The 16354-nt window shown below is 49.1% G+C and overlaps 1 protein-coding gene across 1 annotated transcript in view; it reads left to right on the plus strand.

Moving 5' to 3' along the window:
* The window catches only part of MYO18B (myosin XVIIIB), a 149371-nt gene that overhangs the window by 98372 nt on the left and 34645 nt on the right, over nucleotides 1–16354 (plus strand). Inside the window, exons 36-39 of the mRNA XM_038763467.1 lie at nucleotides 1592–1708; nucleotides 3512–3595; nucleotides 4618–4755; nucleotides 6330–6515. Coding sequence (XP_038619395.1) covers nucleotides 1592–1708; nucleotides 3512–3595; nucleotides 4618–4755; nucleotides 6330–6515 — 525 coding nt within the window. The remainder of the gene's footprint in view (nucleotides 1–1591; nucleotides 1709–3511; nucleotides 3596–4617; nucleotides 4756–6329; nucleotides 6516–16354) is intronic.

Here is a 16354-nt window from a genome sequence, read left to right on the forward strand (position 1 = left end):
TGCTCTTTCCACTAAGTCATGCTGCTTCTTTAATCCAAACTAATTATCCAAGATCCAAGCTAATCACATTGGGCACCATCCCACAGTCTTATTCCCCTTTTACAGATGAGGGAACTGAGGCCCGGAATATGCAGAAGAAATAAGCAAGGATGCCCAAAACAGCCAGAGATGAGGGTTAATAAATACAGTACAAAGTGTTGGAGGTATAAGATCCTTGTGGGCAGGGGACATCTCTGCCAACTGTATTGTAGTGTACTCCCTATTTGTAGCGTTTAAGTTCTAATTCTACCCTGTCCTCAGTTCTTCTAGCCATATGTTCATCCAATTGTCCACACACATGGCTTAACAAGCATACACCCCCACTTCCGCAATCACATTCACACACATCCCTACACAGGCCGCTCTTCAATCATATCAATACGCTGCTTCACAGTCATCCACCCATACAAAATCACAGCCCCTTACACACATTCACACATGCCCTATCCAGTGCCTCACATAGAGCATGGCTCAATTTCACACACATACACACACACTGCTTAATAAACATGCACCCCTACACAGTCACACCCCTTTACCTAGTCATAATTGCACACACCACTATTCAGCAGTGCACACAGCCTGCTACTCGATCACACACACACAAGCACACGCCGCTTCACAATCATAGGCCCCCTTACAACATCACATTCACATACAGCCCTACCCAATGATTCATACAGACCGCTACTCAATCGCACACACACGCGCACACACACACACACACACACTGACCGCCTCACAGTCATGCACCCCTACAAAATCACACCTTACACAATGTCACACCCGCTGCTACCCAGTTATCACACAGCCTGCTACTCAGTCACACACACACACATGCACACTGCTTCACTATCATTAACCCTTACAAAATCACACTCCTTTAATAATGATGGTATTTGTTAAGCACTTATTATTCATTCATTCAGTCAGTCATATTTATTGAGTGCTTATCGTGTGCAGAGCACTGTATTAAGCCCTTGGAAAGTACAAGTCGTCAACATATAGAGACAGTCCCTACTCAACAATGGGCTCACAGTCTAGAAGGGGGAAACAGACAACAAAACAAAACATGTAAACAGGTGTCAGAACGGTTAGAATAAATAGAATTATAGCTATAATAAATAAAATTATAGCTATAATAATAGTAATGATGGTATTTGTTAAGCTATGTGCCAAGAACTGTTCTAAGTGCTGGGGGAGATACAAGGTCATCAGATTGTCCCCCATGGGGCTCACAGTCTTCATCCCCATTTTACAGATGAGGGAATTGAGGCACAGAGAAGTGAAGTCATTTGTCCAATGTCCCACAGGGGATGAGTAGCAGAGCTGGGATTAGAACCCACGTCCTCTGACCCCCAAGCCCGGGCTCTTTCTGCTAAGCCATGCTGAATGAGTGCACCTCTACTAAACGGCACCCGCTGATATGGTGACAGTCACCCTCAATCTCAGACCCAAGCCCCCTCCCTGCCCCGTCGGTGCCCCCACCCTGGCCCAGTCTGCCCCTCAGCCTGCCCGCTGGACCCTTGGCGGTGTCCATGTCTCCCTCTAGGTGGAGGAGCAGCTGTACCAGCTGCAGCACGAGCGAGCTGACCTCCTCAGGCGCCTCGACGAAGACCAAGAGGACCTGAACGACATCCTGACAAAGCACAAAAACCTCATTGCCCAGGTGAGGGACCACCCCCCGCCCCCGTCCCATCCCCTACTCTTATCATCGTCGTCATCATCATCATCACAGTATTTGGTAGGCGCCCACTGGGTGCCAGGCGCTGTATGAGTGGTGGATCCAGGCAAATCGAGTTGGCCTCCCGGAGTTCATGGCCTCAATCCCCGATTGACAGATGAGGGAACTGAGGCCCAGAGATGTGAAGTGACTTGCCCGAGGTCACACAGGAGACAGGTGGGATTAGAACCCATGGCCCACTGACTCCAAGGCCCGGGCTCAAGCCACTAGGCCACGCTGCTTTTTGTATTCTTCCCTGGAGGTGTTGGGGTAGAAGAGACAAGGAAACAGAGGGAGGGGAGAAGCCTTTCTGAACTTAATGATTATGCTGGCATCTGTTAATCCATGTGTCAAACACTGTTCTAAATGCTGGGGTAGAATCTAATGAATCAGGTTGGACACAGTCACTGTCCCATAAGGGGCTCACATGGTATCTATTTGCTGGTATTTATTGAGTTCTCACTGTGCCCACTGTGTGCCAGGCACCGTACTAAGCGCTGGGGTCATTCCAAGCTCATTGGGTTGGGAACGGTCCCTGACCCACATGGGACTCACGGTCTTCATCCCCATTTAATGGATGAGGTCACTGAGGCTCAGTGAAGTGAAGTGCTTTGCCCAAGGTCACCCGGTGGGCAAGCAGCGGGGAGTTCTCCACAGTCATTCAGTCACCTCCCTTCAAGACTGGAAGCTCATTATGCTCAGGGAATGTGTCTGCTCATTCTGTTAGACTGTCCTCTCCCAAATGCTTCATCCAGTGTTCTGCACAGAGTAAGCACTCAGTAAACACCCCTGGCTGGTGTTAATATCTGTCTCCCCCCTAGACTGTAAGCTGTTAGTGGGCAGGGAACGTGTCCGCTAATTCTGTGGTATCGTAGTCTCCCAAGCGCTTAATCCAGTGCTCAGCACATAGTAAGTGGTTAATAAATATCACCCCTTGATTGATAAACTGTAAGATCCTTGTGGGCAGGGAAGGTGGGTGACAACTGGGATGTGTTGTCCTCTCCCAAGAACTCAGTACTGGACAGAAACTGCTCAAATAGCAGTTACAAACAACTGAGAAGCAGCGTGGCCTAGTGGCTAGAACCCGGGCTTGGGAGTCAGAAGGACCTGAATTCCAGTCCTGGCTCCACTACTCATCTGCTGTGTGACCTTGGGCAAATCACTTCACTTCATTGGGCCTCAGTGACCTCATCCATTAAATGGGAATGAAGACCATGAGTTCTATGTGGGTCAGGTACCATGTCCAACCCGATGAGCTTGGATCGACCCCAGAGCTTAGTATGGTGCCTGGCACACAGTAAGCGCTTAACAAATACCATAAAAAAAAGCCACAGTGAAATGAGAATCGGAGTGCAGTGTCTGACATCCCGTTCTGTCCTTTTAGAGATTAGATTATTATGGGCCAAGCACCATGCAAGCAAACCGGGTTTGGACACAGTCCCCGTCCCATATGGGGCTCCCAGTCTTAATCCCCATTTTACAGATGAGGGAACTGAGGCCCAGAGAAGTGAAGTCACTTGCCCAAGGTCACACAGCAGATAGGTGGCAGAGCCGGGATTAGAACCCCTGACCCTCTGACTCCCAGGCCTGCACGCTTTCCACCAGGCCATACTGCTTCCTTAGAGAGCAGAAGAGGGGACGAAGGGAAGAGTCCCCGGGGGTCCAGAGGGTGGGGGTGGCGAGGGAAGGATGTGGTCGATCCGGAAGATTTTCCCAGTTCACCTCAGTGAGGTTTCTCCCTCTCCCTAGTCCGCCGCTGACATCGCTCAGATCCGAGAGCTCCAGCAGCAGCTGGAGGAAGCCAAGCAGGAGAAGCAAAGCCTCCAGGAGAAGGTAAGTCCCATTGGCCTCTGGGCCAGGGCTGGGGCCGGGGATGGGAACTGTATCCAGATCACCGGATATAACCCTCTCACCCTCCTCCCTCAGGTTTCCCAAACCCAGGGCGAGTCGGTACCCCCCAGAGCCAGGGACCACCAAAGAAATCAGGGAATCACCAGGATACCATCATTCTCTAATTATTCTTCCATTCCCTGTGGCTCCCGAAGCCCCGCCTCAGAATCAGCGAAGGGAATTTCACATATCGGTCCGTCAGCGGGAGGTTCGGAGCACTTACTCTATGCAGAATACTGAACTGAACACTTGGGAGGAGTCCTTTAGAGTTGGTCGGCACCAACCCTGCCCTCAAAAGGTTACTGTCCAGTGTATTACTGTCCAGATGAGTCAGAGCGCCTGGATTCTAATCCTGGCTCCACCACTTGTCTGCTGGGTGACCTTGGGAAAGTCATTTCACTTCTCTGGGCCTCAGTTCCCTCTTCTGTAAAACAGGTATGGAAACTCTGAGCCCTGTGTGGAACAGGGACTGCGTCCAACCTGGTTAACTTGTACCTCCCCCAGCGCTTAGAACGGTGCTTGGCGCATAGTAAGCATTTAACATTTACCAAAATTATCATTATTATTACTATCCAATCCCGGCTCTGCCACATACCTATTGTGTGACCTTGGGTAAGTCACTTCACTTCTCTGTGTCCTCGTCGGTAAAACGGGGATTCAATACCAATTCTCCTTCCTACTTAGACTGTGAGTCCTATGTGGGCCAGGGACTGGGTCCGACCTGATTAGCCTGTATCTGGGACAGTACTTGACCCAGAGTAAGGCCTTAACAAATGCCCCAATAAAAATAATAATAGTAATGATAATAATAGGATTATTGTCAGTAGCAAGAAGAAGAAGAATAAAGCTACCCGGGAAAAATGACAGGGGTTTCAAGATGCAGGTGGGGCAGGGCTACTAGCCCCCGGCATGGTCCGCCCGGCCGGCCCATGACTCCTCCTCCCCCCCGGCCCCGTCTCCCCCAGCTGCAGGCAACCGAGGGGCGGCTGGACTTCCTGGAGCGAAGCACGGTGGAGCGCGGCATCGTCAGCAGACAGGAAGCCATCATCTGTGACCTGGAGAACAAGCTGGACTTCCAGTCCGTGCAGATCAAGAGATTGGAGGTACAGCCCGATCCCCGGCCGCTCTGGGATTCTGACCCCCAAACTCTCCGGGGCGCTGACCCCCGGCCTCTCCGCTCCCTGACTCCTGGCCGCTCTTGGGCCCCGACCACCGGACACTCCGGAGTCCTGGCTCCCAGGGGCCACCAGGAGGTTTAACTGGGCAGTCTGTTCCCTTCGACCACCCCCTGTGTTGGGACGTGGTTGAGTCATTCATTCATTCATTGATTCATTCATTCAGTTGTATTTATTGAGTGTTTACTGTGTGCAGAGCACTGTACTAAGTGCTTGGAAAGTACAATTTGGCAACAAATAGAGAAAAGCCCTACCCACAACAGGCTCATGGTCTAGAAGCAGGGAGGCAGGCATCAAAACAAGTAAACAGGCATCAATAGGATTAGTATAAATAAATAGAATTATAGATATATGCACATCACTAATATAAGAATAATAAATATGTACATATATACACAAGTGCTGTGTGGCGGGGAGAGGGGTAGAGCAGAGGGAATGAGTCGGGGCAACGGGGCGGGGGAGCAGAGGAAAAGGGGGGCTTAGTCCAGGAATCCTGGGGGCTCAGTCTGGTGATGACCTCGTGGTCCCTGAAATCTGGGCTTCCTTCCCCTAACCAATTCCACCTCCTTTCTAAATCCCGCCACACAGCGTGAGTCCGTGACAAACCACTCTGAGAACCAGTGGGTCAATCAGCGGGATTTACTGAATGTTTACTGTGGGCCGAGCCCCGTACTGAGCGCTAGGGAGAGGATAATCCAGCCAAGTGGGTAGGCACACTCCCTGCCCATGATGAGCTTCCAGACTAGGGAAAAAGGGAAGTTCTTCTCCCGACTAACCGGCCTTCCAGATTCACCGTTGGGGGGTTTCAAGGAAGAAGGGAGGCAGAGTAGAAAGTGAGGAGACCTAGTGAGACTTTGGTGGAATCAAGCAGCGTGATGTAGCAGATAGAACCTGGGCCTGGGAGTCAGAAGGTCATGGGTTCTAATCCCGGCTCCGCCACTTGTCTGCTGGGTGACCTTGGGCAAGTCACTTCACTTCTCTGTGCCTCAGGTCCGTCCTCTGGACTGTGAGCCCCATGTGGGACAGCGACTGTGTCCTACCCGATTTGCTTGTATCTACCCCAGTGCTTAGTACAGTGACTGGCACACAGTAAACAATAATAATAATAATGATGGCATTTATTAAGCACTTACTGTGTGCAAACCACTGTTCTAAGCGCTGGGGAGGTTACTGCAGATGAGATAGCTGAGGCCCAGAGAAGTTAAGTGACTTGCCCAAAGTCATACAGCTGACAATTGGCAGGGCCGGGATTTGAACCCATGACCTCTGACTCCAAAGCCTGTGTTCTTTCCACTGAGCAAATACCATTATTATTGTTAGTAGTAGTAGTAGTAGTAGTGGTAGTAGTAGTAGTAGTAGTGGTGGTAGTAGTAGTAGTAGTAGTAGTAGTAGTAGTAGTTTTAAGAGCTCGCGTCAGGCGAGAGAGACAGTCTCTGTCCTCAGTGAGCTGACACCCTGAAGGGTCTCCTACCCACCTGCCCAACGCCCTCGGTCTCCCCCAGGTGCTGGTTTTCCGCCTGCGAGGCAGTGTACTGAAGATGGGTGAGGAGCTGGACAAGGCCGCGGAGGCAGAGAGCCGCGAGCGGGAGAACAGCCGCTACTACCAGAGGAGGCTGGAGGAGCTGAAAGCCGAGCTGGACGAGCTGGCGGAGCGGGAACTCGGGGCCGGACGCCGGCGGGTGGAGCTGGTAAGTCCCTGGTCGGGGGGCGTCGCAGCTGGGGGCGGGGGCGAGCCGGAAGACCGACCTCAACGCCTCCACCTTCCTGGACGTTTCTCAGCTCCCTGTGGGCAGGGACTGGGTCTCTTCTTATCGTCCTTTCACGAGGGCTTAGTACAGTGAAACAGCGTGGCTCGGTGGAAAGAGCAAGGGTTTGGGAGTCAGAAGTCATGGGTTCAAATCCCGGCTCTGCCGCTTGTCAGCTGTGTGACTTTGGGCAAGCCGCTTAACTTCTCCGTGCCTCAGTTACCTCATCTGTAAAATGGGGATAAAGACTGTGAGCCCCAGATGGGGCAAACTGATCACCTTGTTTCCTCCCCAGCGCTTAGAGCAGTGCTTTGCAAATAATAAGCGCTTAACAAATGCCATCATTATTACTATTATTACAGAGCTCTGCACACAGGAAGCTCTCGATAAGTACGATGGATGGATTGATTGATTGTAAGCTACTTGCGGGCAGGTAGCTTTGTTCTACTGTCCTCTCCCAAGAGTTTAGTACCCTGCTCTGCCCACAGTAAGTGCTCAACAAATACAGTCGATCGATTGATTCCCAAGTCACCGCTCTGTCCACTTCCCTCTTCCTCCTTCCCTCAGAATCCTTCGAGTTTCTGTCTGTGAAGGCAGAAGATTCTGTCCTGTCACTGAATTGGACTCTCCCTAGCACCTAGTACAGTACTCTGCACATGGTAGACTGTAAATTTCTCGGGGTTAGAAATCCTGTCTACTCACCGTGTTGGCCTCTCCCAAATATACAGTACGGTGCTCTGCATGCTGTTGACTGTCAGCTCCTCAAGGGCAGGAATCATAGCTTCTAAGTGTCTTGGACTCTTCCAAGTGCTTAGTACAGTGCTGTGCTCACGGTTGACTGTAAACTCCTCCAGGGCAGGGAGTATATCTACTAACTGTATTGGACTCGCCCAGCTGCTTAATACCATACACGGGCCTGGGAGTCAGGAGGTCATGAGTTCTAATCCCAGCTCCGCCACTCATCTGCTGTGTGACCTTGGGCAAGTCACTCACTTCTCTGGGCCTCGGTTACCTCATCTGGAAAATGGGGATTGAGACTGTGAGCCCTATGTGGGACAAGGACGGGGTCCAACCCGATTTGCTTGTATCCACCTCAGCGCTTAGTATAGTGCCTGGCACATAGTAAGCGATTAACAAATACCATCATTTTATTATCATTATTATTATTATCATTATTGTTATTATTATCCTGTAACCTCAAGTGCAGTGACCGTGTCTGTTCATTGTAGTGGACTCACCCAAGTGCTTTGAACAGTGCTCTGCACACGGTCGACTGTCAGCTCCTCAAGGGCAGGGATCATATCTATAAACTCTACCAGACTCTCCCAAGCACTGGTAATCAGAATAGGCACAATCTCTTTCCCACACGGGGCTCATAGTCTTAAGTACAAGGAACAGCGTGGCCTAGGGGAAAGATCCCAGGTTCAGGGGTCAAGAGGATCTGGATTCTAATCCCGGCTCCGCCACTCGACTGCTGCGTGACCTTAGACAAGTCACTCTGAGTCCGATACCTATTCTCCCACCTACTTAGATTGTGAGCCCCATGTGACACCTGATGATTTTGCATCTACCCCAGCACCTAGTACAGTGCCTGGCACATAGAAGGTGCATAATAAATACCATGTCATTATCATTATTCTTTTTATCACCATCATCATCATTATTATAATTCATTCAGTCGTATTTATTGAGTGCTTACTGTGTGTAGAGGAGTGTACTAAGCGCTTGGAAAGTACAATTCGGCAACAGATAGAGACAATCCCTACCCAGCAACGGGGATAATTATTATTAATAATATTTGGTATGTGACAGAAGATGAGAAGAGGCAGGTTTTACATCCCCATTTAACAAAGACACTGAGGTCCAGAAAATGGAAGTGACTTCTCCAAGCTCACCCAACAAGTCATTGGCAGAGTTAGGATGGGAAAGCAAGTCTTCCCTCTAGAATGTAAGCTCATTGTGGGCAGGCAACGTGTCTGCCAACTCTGTTGTACACACACAAGCGCATAGTACAGTGCCCTGCATATATTACATGCTCAATAAATACCTTTGATTTATTGATCTCGTGATGTTCCGGGCCCTTTCCACTAAATTCTTTCGTTAGAATTTCAGTCTTCAGTATGGCACCTGGAATAGAGTAAGCATTTAACAAATACCATTTTTTAAAAAAAATTCTTTCCTTCTCCTCCTTAGTCGGTCAATCATATTTATTGAGCTCTTTCTTTGTGCAGAGCACTGTACTAAACACTTGGGAGAGGACAATATAGCAATGTAACCGACGCATTCCCTGCCCACAGTGGGTTTGCAGTCCTGGGAGGGGGAGGTGGACATTAAATGAAATGGATAAAAATACTAATATGGACCTAAAAAAATACAGATATGGGCATAAATGCTGTGGGGCTAGGAGCCGGGGAGTCAGTCATTTAGGGTACAGATAGGGGAATCTTCCCAACCCTCATCCATGGCACTTACATCCATATCTGTAATTTATGCATTTCTATTAATGTCTGTCTCCACCCCCTCTAGACTGTAATCCCAGTGTGGTCAGGGATTGTCTCTCTTTATTGCCGAATTGTACTTTCCAAACGCTTAGTATTCACGCTAGGTATTCCACGCTTAGTATTCCACGCTTGGACATTCAGCGCGGCTCAGTGGAAAGAGTCCGGGCTTTGGAGTCAGAGGTCATGGGTTCAAATCCTAGCTCCGCCACTTGTCAGCTGTGTGACTTTGGGCAAGTCACTTAACTTCTCTGCACCTCAGTTATCTAATCTGTAAAATGGGGATTAAGACTGTGAGCCCCCCATGGGACAACCTGATCACCTTGTAACCTCCCCAGTGCTTAGAACAGTGCTTGCACATAGTAAGCACTTAATAAATGCCATTATTATATTAGTAGTAGTAGTAGTACAGTGCTTTGCACTCAGTAAGGCCTCAGTGACCTCATCTGTAAAATGGGGATGGAGATTGTGAGCCCCACATGGGACAGGGACTAAGTCCATCCCGATTTACTTGTATCCACCCCTGCGCTTAGAAGAGTGCCTGGCACATAGTAAGCGCTTAACAAATGCCATCATCATCAGTAAGCGTTCAATAAATACAATTGAATGAATGAACTCACCCCAGCTCAGTCCATCCTGGTGGGCAGGGGGGGATGGAGGGCTTCAGTCCAGGCCAGGCTCCATTCGTCAGGCTTCAGTACAACACAGCGACATTCCCCCCCGGCCCCCCTCGGCCGCCTGTGATCTCCGCATCCAACAGAGCTTGTCAACCGCCCGGGCGGGCTCATAAATAGTTAATAGGCCCCGCCACTTAGACTCCAACTTCTGTTAAATCCACCATAAATTATAAATGCCCCATGCATTATTCACAAGACATAACTTGGGGCATAGATTTCTCCTTCCCCAAACCTGCAAAAAAAACAACTAAAAAAACCCCCCAAACCACCACCAACAAAAAACAAAAGGAAAGGAAAGGAAAAAAAAACAATTCTCTGAGTGGGATTTATAATGAGCATTGTGCCCCCTTCCTCACCAAGCCAGAGAAATTTGAGGCAAAGCGGAGCCCACTTTCCCTCCTTGGGTTTTGAAAATCTCTATTGGTGCGATAAAACGACTCTTAACCCGATGGTGCAGTCTCCTTCACCTTCATGCCTCCTAAACATAGACAGTCTGCGGCAACCGGAACGAGCGAAACCCCAGTTCGAATCCCGGCTCTGCCACCGGCCTGCTGCGTGTCCTTGGGCAAGTCACTTAACCACCCTGGGCCTCCGTTTCCTCACGGGTAAAACAACAGCCCTCCCTACATCCACAGGCTGGTGGGGGACAGAGACTGTGTTCAAACTGATCATCTTTACTTTTTTTATTTCTTTATGGTATTTTTTAAGCATTCACTATGTGCTAGGCACTGTACTAAGGGCTGAGAAAGATACAAGCTAGTTATTGTTGTCGTTAATGGTATTCGTGTAAGTGCTGACTATGTTCCTGGCACTCTACTAAGCACAGGGGTAGAGATAAGTTAATCAGGTCGGACTCAGTTCCCATCCCACATGGGGCTCACAGTCTTAATATCCATTTTCCAGATACGATAACTGAGGCCCAGAGAAGTGAAGCGACATGCCTAAGGTCATGTGGCAGATAAGTGTCAGAGCAGGGATTTAAAACCCATGTCCTCACTCCTTGGCCTAAGCTGTATCCACTAAGCCACACTGCTTCTTACATCCACCCCGGCGCTTAGCACAGTGTTTGACACGTGGTTCGCTCTTAATACATGTGATAATTGAGAGGGCCAGAGTATCACTTGTTTTGGATGGCCCACCCCTCAAGCCAGGAGGCTTTGACCTTCATCATCACTGGTATTTATTGAGCCCCTACCATGCACAGAGCTCTGTACTGAACATTTGGGAGAAGATGGTATAACAGAGTTGATAGTCACATTCCCTGACTACAGTAACCTTTTCCTCTTGGTCCTAAATCCAACCTTTCCCTCTAAAGATCCCCATCTCACCCTCTTGGGCTCTTGGGTTCACAGACTGAGTTACTGCACGTTCCCCCTATTCATTACAGCTAAACGGAAAGGAAAAGAAAAGAATTTATTTTTCAAGCCCTGCCTAAAACGTTTTGTGTGTGTGTGTGTGTGTGTGTGTGTGTGTGTGTGTGTTTTGTTTGTTTTTTTGTTTACCCCGTGAATGGTTAGAGAAACTTTGAGTCTAAAAGTGAATTATTTGGGCTGGGAATTGAAGTATTTAAAGTGACATTCCAGAGGGAGCACATTTTAGACCACAGTCGGCATTCAAATAACGCCTTTCGCTCTCCTCGTGACAGAAGATAGTTCTCCTAATTACGGTAGCGTTATCACAGTGTGATCCAGGCCAGCTTAACACATTATGGCCTCCGTGTTTACAGACTGTTTTCACTCAAGGGGCTTAATGAAGTCTCATTTTTGGCTGTGCTCTAACTGGAGGACCTTGAAGTGTTCTATATTTTACTTCTCAACAGCCGAGCGGTCTCGGGCTTATGTCTTACGGAGACCTCAGCCGGGATAGAGATGAGCACGGATCTTAAGTGCATCGCGGATCACCAAAGTAACAGGCCACCCCCAAAATTCGTACCCCTGGTGTCTTCGAAGAGCTGTCTTCTATAATAGTGGTGGTATTTGTTAAGCACTTAATATGTACCAAGCACCGTTCGAAGCACTGGGGTAGATACAAGGTAATCAGGTTGTCCTATGTGGGCTCACAGTCTCAATCGCCATTTTACAGATGAGGGAACTGAGGCCCAGAGAAGTGAAGTGACTTGCCCAATAGACAAGTGGCAGAGCTGGGATTAGAACCCATGACCTTCTGACTCCCGGGCCCGTGCTCTATCCACTATGCCATGCTGCTTTCCATCTTCTCTGCCACATGCCATCCTGGGAAAAGCGGAAAGCCCGTCTCATAAAATGCGTGTCCCCATCTCGATAAAAGATGAGATGTCTCCCTCTGGGACTCTGTTCTTGGAAATCTTCCTGTGAACGCGTTAGCTAGAGGTGGCACGGGATGGGTTGAGAATGGGAATTTGCTGATGTTAATAGAAATGATAAAAATTATAGCTGCTCTTGAGGGTGGAAGCCAAAGAGCAGAGCCTTGTCTTGTCCACCAGACCTCAGTACCAGGGATTTTTATCAACTGAATTTTATGGCAAATGAGCAGACTTTCTCAATCAATCAGTCGATGGTATTTATTTGAGCGTTTACTATATGAGGGCACTGTTCTGTGAGCATCTGGGAGAGTACAATACAAAAGAATGCGTAGACTTGTTCCCCACAGGGAACTTATAGTCTAGAGAACCAATCACTTCATTGGTTTTAAGCGAGGAGAGGACAATACAACAATAAACGGACACATTCCCTGCCCACAAGGAGTTTACACTTCACAGAGGGGGAGACAGACAGGAATATAAATAAATTAATAAATGACAGATATGGACATAAGTGCTGTGGGGCTGGGACGGGGGAAGAACAAAGTGGGCAAGTCAGAGTGACGTGGAAAGGAGTGGGAGAAGAGGAAAAGGTAGGGGGGGTTAGTCAGGGAAGGCCTCTTGGAGGAGATGTGCCCTCAGTAAGGCTTTGAAAGAGGGCAGTGTGGTTTTCTGTCGGATTTGTGGAGGGAGGGTGTTCCAGGCCAGAGGCAGGATGTGGATGAGAGGTCGGCGGCGAGATAGACGAGTGTGAGGCACAGGGAGAACGTTGGCATTAGGCGAGTAAAATGTGCAGGCTGGGTTGGAGTAGGAGAGTAGGGAAGTGAGGAAGGAGGGGGCAAAGTGATGGACTGCTTTAAAGCTAATGGTGTGGTGTTTTTGTCTGAAATGGAGGTGGCTGGGCAAACGCTGGACTTTCTTAAGGAGTGGGTTGACGTGTCCTGAAGATTTTTGTAGAAAAATGATCTGGGCAGCAGAGCGAAGTATGGACTGCATTGGGAAGAGACAGGAGGCTGGGAGGTCATCCGGGAGGCTGATGCAGTCATCCAGGCAGGAGAGGATGAGCGATTTGTATTAACGTGGTAGCAGTTGGGATGGAGACGAAAGAGTGGATTTTAGCGATGTCGTGAAGGTAACAGAGTTGGTAGGGAGGGGTTGGCTGTTCCTTGCCCACAACGAGCTTTCAGTCTGGAGTACCATTTGTGCTGGCTCTTGAGAACAGGTCTCCCCAACTAATAATGATAATAATAATAATAATTATGGTATTTGTTATGCGCTTACTATGTACCAGGCGCTGTTCTAAGTGCTGGGGTGGATACATGCAATTGGGTTGGACAGTGTCCGTGCCCCACGTGGGGCTCACAGTCTCAATCCCTGCTTTACAGATGAGGTAACTGAGGCCCAGAGAAATGAAGTGACTTGCCCAAGATTCATTCAATCGTATTTATTGAGCACTTACTGTGGGCAGAGCACTGGACTAAGCGCTTGATCACATGGCAGACGAGTGACAGAGCTGGGATTAGAATCCATGACCTTCCGACTCCCAGGCCCGTGCTGTATCCACTACTCTGTGCTGCTTCTTACAGTCTACACTAAACTGTAAGCTTGTTATGGCCAGAAATGTGTCTGATTATCATTAGATCGTTCTCTCCCAAATGCTTAGTACGGTGCTGGGCACACAGTAAGCACTCAATAAATGTGATCAAATGATTGAAACTTGGAAATCCCAAGCCAGCAGAAGGCTCGAGTGGTGACTGTGGCTGCGGGGGGCCCAGTGAATCTCTCGGGGGTGGGGAAATGGGGTGGAAAGAGCAAGAGACTCAGCATTGGGCTGTGGTTTCGTCCTCTTGCCACCTTCTTCCTCCCCAGCCCGCGGAGGCCCCTCCTAGCGGCTCAGTTGGAAGGGAGAGAGGCAGAGAATGAGAAGCAGAAGAGGAAAGCGGAGGGTCCCCATAGTGGAGGGAGGCGGGAGAAAGAGCAGAAAAATATAAGTAGAGAAGAAATATAAGAAATCCTTCAACAACCCTAACCCGCTACTTCGCTTCTCTAGTGCTAACCTTCTCACTGTGCCCCGATCTCTCCTGTCTCATCGCCGGCCCCTGGTCCACGTCCTGACTCTGGCCTGGAATGCCCTCCCTCCTCAAATCCCATAGATAATGACTCTCCCCACTTCAAAGCTTTACCAAAGGCCCATCTCCTCCAAGAGGCCTTCCCGGACTAAGCCCCACCTTTCCTCATCTCCCACTCCCTTCTGCGTCACCCTGACTTGCTCCCTTTGCTCTTCCCAGCCCCACAGCACTTATATCCATATCGTCATTTTATTAATTGGTCTTGATGTCTGTTTCCCCCCTCTAGACAGTGAGCTCGTTGTGGGCAGGGAATGTCACTGTTTATTGTTGTATTGTACTTTCCCAAGCACTTAGTACAGTGCTCTGCACACAGTACGTGCATAATAAATAGGATTGAATGAACGAATGAATGAAAGAAATGCTTCCCAAGCTCAGACTAATTGTCCAGCCAGCCCGGTGTCCTGTCTCCATGGCAACGGGACGTGGAAGGAATTGTGCTACTAGTCCTTCCTTGGCATCCGTTCTAATATGGAGATGAGCCCTCTCACCCCCCAACTCCGCCTCTCTGTATCCCTAACTAATTTTCCCTATAAATAACCCATATGGACCACTCTTGGAACCCGTTACTATGGTAACAAACCACCAGACGTTTGCCCTCCGCCTGAAGAAGAAGTCGTAGTGGTGATTGCGTTCATTAAGCAACTTGTTGTGGACAGAATGGTACTAAGCACTGGGAAAGAGTACTATCATTTTTGTGTTAAGCGCTTACTATGTCCCAAGCACTGTTCTAAGCGCTGGGGTAGATGACAGGTAATTAGGTTGTTCCACGTTGGGCTCACAGTCTTAATCCCCATTTTACAGATGAGGTAACTGAGACATAGAGAAGCTAAGTGACTTGTCCAAAGTCTCACAGCTGATCAGTGACAGAGAGGGGATTAGAACCCACAACCTCTGACTCGCAGGCCCGGGCTCTTTCCAGTCGGCACCTCTGTTTTCCAAATGCCACAGTTATGGCAATTATGACTGGACAGATTTGTGGATATTCCAGATTTGCCCAAACCTTTGCCAGCTTGTCTCTCTACCGCCTGAGTTGAAAAATCTGCCCCTCCAAATATAGGAACCAGAGGTTGGGGTCTAAAAATTCCAACAAGGTGGAATCTTAAATTCTCCAGTTCAACTGCACCAACTTAAAAAAAAATCCTCCCTGGCAAGTACCCGGAGATGAGGTGAGGCGGGGTTTCATTTAAGCCGAAATAATGCCAGCCAAAGGCGTTTTGCTCATCGCTTACTGAAATCATCGCCTTCTGATGTTGGAAAGTTTATTGTCAGCTGATGCGGTGAAGACCATTTTAGCATCGGAAATTGAATTACGTTGATGTAATTATTCCCCCGTCAAGAAAATTGGGCAGCCCAGTTTCGTCCTGTTGGAGTTCAGGTAGCAGGATGAAACGGTTACCAATGTCACAGATACAAGTTCTGGGCTCTCCTCTCATCCCCCTCCCTACCCTATTTGGGAATCCTGCCCCAAGGTGGCCTTAAAAGGGGTTCTTCTGAATTCCGAAGTGGGCAGATGGGTGGATCTTTGTGCTCTGCCAGAAGCGGTGTGGCTAAATGGTCAAAACTCGGGGCTGGGTGTCAGGAGGACATCTGGGCTCTATCCCCGCCTCCACCGCTTGCCTTCTCTGCGGCCTTGGTTGCTGTTTTCATTGTTAATGGTACTTGTTAAGTGCTTACTACGTGTCAACCACTGTTCTAAGCGCGGGGTAGATAGAAGTGACTTAGTTGGAACAGAGTCCCTGGACCGCACGGGGCTCACAGTCTAAGTAGGTTGGAGAACTGAGGCATGGGGAGCAGTGAAATGACTTGCCCAAGGTCACATAGCAAACAGTCGACAGAGCCAGGATTAGAACCCTGGTCCTCTGACTCCCGGGCCCCAGGCTCTTTCCATTAGGCCCCGCTACTTACGTGCCTTCCCCCAGTAAATAGTACAAATAATTAATAACAATTGTGGTATTTCACTGCCCAAGGTCACACAGCAAGCAATTGACAGAGCTGGCATTAGAACCCGGGTCCACTGACTCCCAGGCCCCAGGCTCTTTCCACTAGGCCCTGCTACTTATGTGCCTTCCCCCAGTTAATAATACAAATAATTAATAATAATTGTGGTATTTCACTGCAGCGGAGAGGGTGGCTGTTGACGCCGTTGGGACGTCGATCCCCACAGCTGTGGGGACGAAGCTCCGACAGGACCTGAGATTTT

This window comes from Tachyglossus aculeatus, chromosome 21 (assembly GCF_015852505.1).
Source record: "Tachyglossus aculeatus isolate mTacAcu1 chromosome 21, mTacAcu1.pri, whole genome shotgun sequence".
NCBI classification, from domain to species: Eukaryota; Metazoa; Chordata; class Mammalia; order Monotremata; family Tachyglossidae; genus Tachyglossus; species Tachyglossus aculeatus.